General features: G+C 38.9%; 1 protein-coding gene across 3 annotated transcripts in view; it reads left to right on the forward strand.

Annotated features, from left to right (window-relative positions):
* Positions 1–4,861, forward strand: part of atp11b (ATPase phospholipid transporting 11B) — a 60,928-nt gene extending 56,067 nt beyond the window's left edge. For all 3 annotated transcript variants that reach the window (XR_013801210.1, XM_079642152.1, XM_079642153.1), the window contains one exon: positions 1,176–4,861. Coding sequence is in view for 2 of the 3 variants with exons in the window: in XM_079642152.1 (XP_079498278.1) it covers positions 1,176–1,257 (82 nt within the window). In the remaining variant the exon portion in view is untranslated. The remainder of the gene's footprint in view (positions 1–1,175) is intronic.
* The last annotated feature ends 1,139 nt before the right edge of the window (positions 4,862–6,000 follow it).

Consider the following 6,000-nt stretch of genomic DNA (forward strand, 5'->3'; position numbering starts at 1 on the left):
TACGATTTCGTATAGTGGCAAGCTGTGACTCTCATGTTGGATTTTCTCTTCTCGTCCAGCCCGAGGGTTCAGCGGGGGACATGTTTTGATCGCTCTAGAAATGGATGAGTTTGTGTGCATTTTCCAAAGAAGATCCAGCTTGCTAAGCTAATAACAGAAAGTACTTTTGTCGTGTCTCTATAAAACATAATATCATAGATTTTGTACTAATTGTATATATGTTTAATATTGTGCGAGAGAAAGTCTGATTCGTATTTTTCTAGTCGATACCCGACTGAGCTCACAGTACGGATGTGTCTTTTACCTGCAGAGAATCAGATGTTAGCCCAGTTTATCATGAGAGTGGACATGTGAGGAAAGTATGTTGTTGATGCTTTATCTTCATTTTTTTATTTATATTTATGATGATTGGGATGATTTTGATTCATGAGTAGCTCAAGTCTCACCTCAACAGGTTTCAAAATGCACAGCACAGAGAAATTACATTTTTCTGTGCATCAATGAACCCTAACCCTCATTTTTTTAATTTAGAGGCATAAAGGTTTTACGGGATAATTAGTTTTCTGAACAACTTCATCAAAACTAAACTTTTTAGTGACCTGAAATGTTTTCTATTTTCCTTTATTGCTGTTTAAATGTCATAATGAACGGCATTAGCAGTGCAATGCCAACTTATCAAGGTTCCTTCCTCATAGATCAATCAATAGCTTAAAATAACTGATGACAATGAACAGCTATTCTTCTGTCATATTACAATGGACTTGATATCTGTACGTTCTTTTGATGAACTTATATGTTACCACACTTAATCTGATTCCAATCCTCTGCAAACCAATGGGTAAAGCGCAACGGGACACAACAGGAATATTCACTTGTACAAAATACATCTTTACATGTAACGATCTGAATCCGTTTGTTATCCTTAGACCTTAATAAGTGTGAGAAAATGAGGCGAGACTTAAGACACTCCTCACTAACACCATCCCACCCATTACTAACTCTCCATCCCTCAGACCTTCTGCTTCTTCTCGCCTGCTTGTGTAGAATAGAATCCCAAACCTTCAGAAATCAGTGTGTTATCTCCCCCCCCCCCCCCCCCCCCCCCACACACACACACACACACACACACACACACTCTCTCTCTCCTAACCCTCACTCACTGCTGCCTGTTTCAGGTCTTGGAGCGACACGGAGAACTTCTGCTCCAGCGACCGCAGCATCCTGACGCTGTCGCCCATCGAGGTCACCCACTGCTGACCCCCGGGGGGGCTGACTGTGACACACTGAGCATGGGCTGGGGGGGGGCTCCTTTTTATGCGAACCCCTTACCCTGCATCCTTTTCGTAAAGCTTCTCCGGTTTAAGATCGATGCTGGACGCAACGCGGTGAAACCAAAGGGCTACAGCTTGTAGTAGTTTAATACCTGAACTCTAGAGAGGTTGAGAAGGACGTCAGATGGAAACTTCTCCAATAGGAAGACCATTCAGCGTTTGAGCGGCAACCGTTATCAGATTCCTACTGCTCATAGGGTCCTTCAACATGATCTGAAACACCTTACTTAAAGTAAAGACATCTCTACTTTCAGATCAGTTACATAACTCTCGTGGGGCTATTTATTCATCCTTCTCAGCAGTCTTACGTACTTTGTAGACTCAAAAGATTTCTGGAGATCTGGACTTTTGCTAGCTAATGTCAGGCGGTAGCTAAGGACTTTATCCTGGTTTGGACGTGCTAAATAAACCCAAAACAGGGCGTATAGAAACCAGCCGCCACAATCGTCCATGTAGCTGATGCGAGCTAGCAGCTCGTGTTGCATCAACATCAACTTCCTGTGTGAGCTGCACCTTGGCCCCTCCCCCAGATGGAAAGGGAAAAAGCTTCCCAGTCGTGTAGCTTTCTGTTTTTATCCAGACAGATCTCCTGTAATACTGTACGAGGAGATTCATCTCTACCAAAGACCAAAGGACTGGAGTGTGAAAGAAAAAGTGTTTATTTTTGTGCCTGATTGTACAGAAGCTTATATCGTTGTTAGGAAGACTGTTGTTATTGTGCTGCGTTGCAGTGAAGCAGGCCGGCTGGGGTCTGTTTAAAAAGCCATATATTTTCAAGAAGTTATATTCTAGGTAGATTCTAAAGAGGTACTGCAGATAGAAGCTGTGTTTCCAGATGTGTTCCCCCAGAATGCCTTTTTCTGGCATCTCAGCGTTAAAGAACGCGATGCTCAGGGAATATTTAAGACAAAAAGAATCAATTTCTCCCTCTAGAGTTGCCTGAAAATATTCCCTGAGCATCGGATCAGTTTTTATTTCAGCGAGACAGAAACGACTTTAATGGAGAGATGCTTTTCCGGACCGCTGCTCGACCCAGACAGAAGAATGTCTCTACGTTTTAGAGGAATAGCTATATCAGATAAATATCATTCAGCTTCTATGGAGGTGAAGAGAAAAGCAGAGCGTTTGCACGAATCACATATCAGAAATCACCCTGTGTTGTTTCTCAAATCATCGCTCACCATCTGGATCATTTTTTTGCTGTTACGTTGATGAAGTGTGTGAATGTGTGTGTTGGTGTGTTTCGATGCCGGGCGAAGTAAGGACGGTACGTAGCCTTGTTGTCAGCTCTCTATTGGACCTCAGCACATGTAGCCAGCAGGTCAAAGGTCAAACGTTTCTCTTTGATAAATGATTTGACCTCTACTTCCAAAAAAAGTTGACTCCAGAAGTGAAATGTAGAAATGTTTCAAGACAACCGTTTTAAACTTGACACGACCAGTGTACACCTCAGTCATAGGATGTTTCTGTTGCTACGGTAACTGTTAAAAGAAAGTCAATATCATTTTTGTCAGTCAATTATTGAATATCTTTGAAGTTTATTTCCATATGGTACACTTTGTTTGGCCTGTTATATCATTTCTGCTCCTACAGGCACAATGAAAGTGTGTATTTATTATTATCGCGGTACTCTTTTCTTCTTCTTGTGTTTTAGTTTTTCTCTCATATCAATATGAAATGTGTGTTCTGTGCACGGATCTACGTGTTGTTTGATCTGAAAGGCCATTCTGAAGTAAACAGGAAGTTAGTTATGTTCAATGATATGAAAGAGCAAAACAAAACTTGGAAACGTTAAGTTACATTACTCAGAAACCTGTTTTATTTCCTTTTCTTAAACATATCCGTTCATATCTGCTATTAAAATGTCTAACTGGATAAAACTATGGTACCTGTAATCTGTGCCTGGATTAGGACAAATACATGTCCCTGCTGCAATGTCACACATAAAGGTCTGTTTCCATATAGGAGCACTATTCTCTGAATTCTAAGAAAATACAATATGCTATTGAGTTGCATTGTGGGTATTGTTTGAACGTAGGGGAACATATAGGTTTAATTTAGATAGACGAATACAAGGGATTCAAATCAGGATGTATCTTGGATCTGCTGAGTTAAGCCTCATTGTTGTTTCTGTATGCGAGTCAAATGCTAAATCCAGAAGCACCCCTTAGATACCTTTTCCAATACTTTTTCAAAAAGAAAGTAGAGAAAGGTCGAAGTTGATGCAGCAGAGACTGATATCCTGACAGAAAACCAAAAGTGTGAGGGAAGACGAGTCCTGCCTGCCAGAGACAGCTCTGATGCCCCCTTGTGCTCTACTCCTGATAGAAGTTATTCTAAATATGATCATTAAATCCTATAACAAATAATCAACAATAAGTTATTAGCAAAATATGCTTCCCTAAAGATTTAAAAAAAAAAAAAAAAAAAAAAATTAATGATGGAGAGGGTTTTTATTAATAAACACTTTAATTACGGAATTTCCTTTCTCTAAAGTAAAATACAATGTATTAAAACCAAGCAATAAAATCTCGTATTGTGAAAAGACCCATTATCAAGTTCAATTTAATTATACAATTATTTTTGAAAATATATATTTTGATTGTGTATCCAGGTACAGATTCCTTTAATTACATGTCATATGGATATTGGCACTAGAGATACATCTATGCTTCTGTTAATGCAGAAAAAAGAAAGTGTCTTTTTTAAGGATGGATTGTGACCTTAAACACAACCTGATTCTCCAAAGCGTCAAAGCACTGATGTCATCGAAGCTTCATCACAAGGAGACTCCGTGTTTGGATACAAGGCCTCCGGTGTATTTCTAAGAGCAGGGGATTACCCGGACACATAATTCAAAAGTTGTCATTTAATATTTGATGGAGTCTGACTGCAGATGGTGATCAGGTCATCCATCAGAAGCACCTTCTAGGTTTAATTAGTATTTTATCAAGAGCGGTTAATCTTCTGTCTAAAACCAAATCCTCCTGCTTCAGAACACATTGGCTTTGTAACGTATGAACAAATGAAAATAGAAATCTGTCTCTTGTGGTTAGTCTTATTACATCCAATCAACACAATCATGTAGAGATCCTATTGAATATATAGTCATTGTTAACATAAACAGTACGAAGGCTCTAACTTTAACGGTAATGTTCGGACATTTTGAACTAAAAGTTGCCGTCAGTGCGGAGATGCTTTGGAAAACTCAGGCTGCAGACTTAAATCAAATAATGTTTCCACAATTGGATAAGCTTAAAAGAGGAATCTAAATTAAAATGTCAATCGATCCATTCTGTGCTGCAGAAGGTCATGTGACTCAGCTTCAGGCAGAACACCATCATGTTTCCTCTGTGCTCTCATTGGTCAGCCATGCTGCACCGGACGGTTTGATGAAGCTCCCTCATCTTCATCTTCTTCTGTTCATCTGTCACTGTGTGTCCTTCCTCCTCCTGTCTGTAAATCTGTCTTTTGCTGATGTTTATGAAGATGCGGTTCTATTTACGAAATAAATACATTTTTAAGAAACACTTCTGTGGTGTGCGACTGTTCTTTTAAAATGTTTTTTTTTTTTTTTTAAAGTAATGGAATAGTATGTTGTAGTATTTCAAATAAGGTCAGGGAGGCTGTGGCGCAGTGGACTAGTGCGTTGGTGTTCAGATCAGGGGAGCACAGGTTCAAACCCCACTGCAGTCAGCATGTCGTTGTGTCCGTGGGCAAGACACTTCACCCCAAATTGCTCCTGTGGGGATTGCCCAGTGTTGAATATGTAAGTCGCTTTGGATAAAAGCGTCTAACAAGTGACATGTAATGTAAAGTCTGAATATAGTGCCATATAAAAAGTAATGAAAAAGTTATAGTATAGTATGCCATAAAAAATGTAAAAATGAAATGTATTAAAAAGATAATAGCATTTCATAAAGAATGTCTTAGTATGCACTAAAGTCAAAATCAAAAATAATATTTTAGAATAGTACATCCAAAATGTTTTAAGAAATTCAATTATATTTCAAAGGATATTATTGGCATTCAAAAGTGATACTACAGTATTCCATAAAATGATCATTAAAAATAACATAATATAGGAAAAAACTAAAGTCTGTAAAGTGCCTGATCAGAATTCTACCGTAGATAAAGTTCAATTCTGCTGTGATAAAACACCATCCTGTTCTAAACCATATGAAAGATTATTTCTGAAACAGTATCTCAAATGCTTTTTCTCTTGCGGGTTTATCACAAGGTGAGTTCCTTTTTTTATTTCCTGCTTTTTAAAAACAAGTGCTCTACAGTACAGGTTAGCTCTGAAGGTTAGCGAGGCTTGCCAATGTAAACAAAAACGAGATTACTTCCAAAACACGTCAGGCATTGTTTCTGATAGCAACTCTCTGTGGGTCCACTGCCGATTTGACGTCAGATTGGCAACAAATCTGTATCCGCTCGTTGTACCCCTGTTTTTAAAGGATTTGGGTACGGAGGAAAAGAGAGGGTTTTATTTTCTGACGCTGCGTGAGTTCCCCGACGCACCGGGGACACGTATTTATGTATAAAAGCATCACAAAGTGTATTTTGCATGATTAATTTAATGTATATTTTCTTGTGTCTGACGCGTTGTGAGAATGAACTTACATATATATTTACTTGTGTGCGCAAGCGTGACACGCATTGCAGA

The sequence above is a fragment of the Notothenia rossii genome (assembly GCF_949606895.1).
Source record: "Notothenia rossii genome assembly, chromosome: 1".
Lineage (NCBI taxonomy): Eukaryota > Metazoa > Chordata > Actinopteri > Perciformes > Nototheniidae > Notothenia > Notothenia rossii.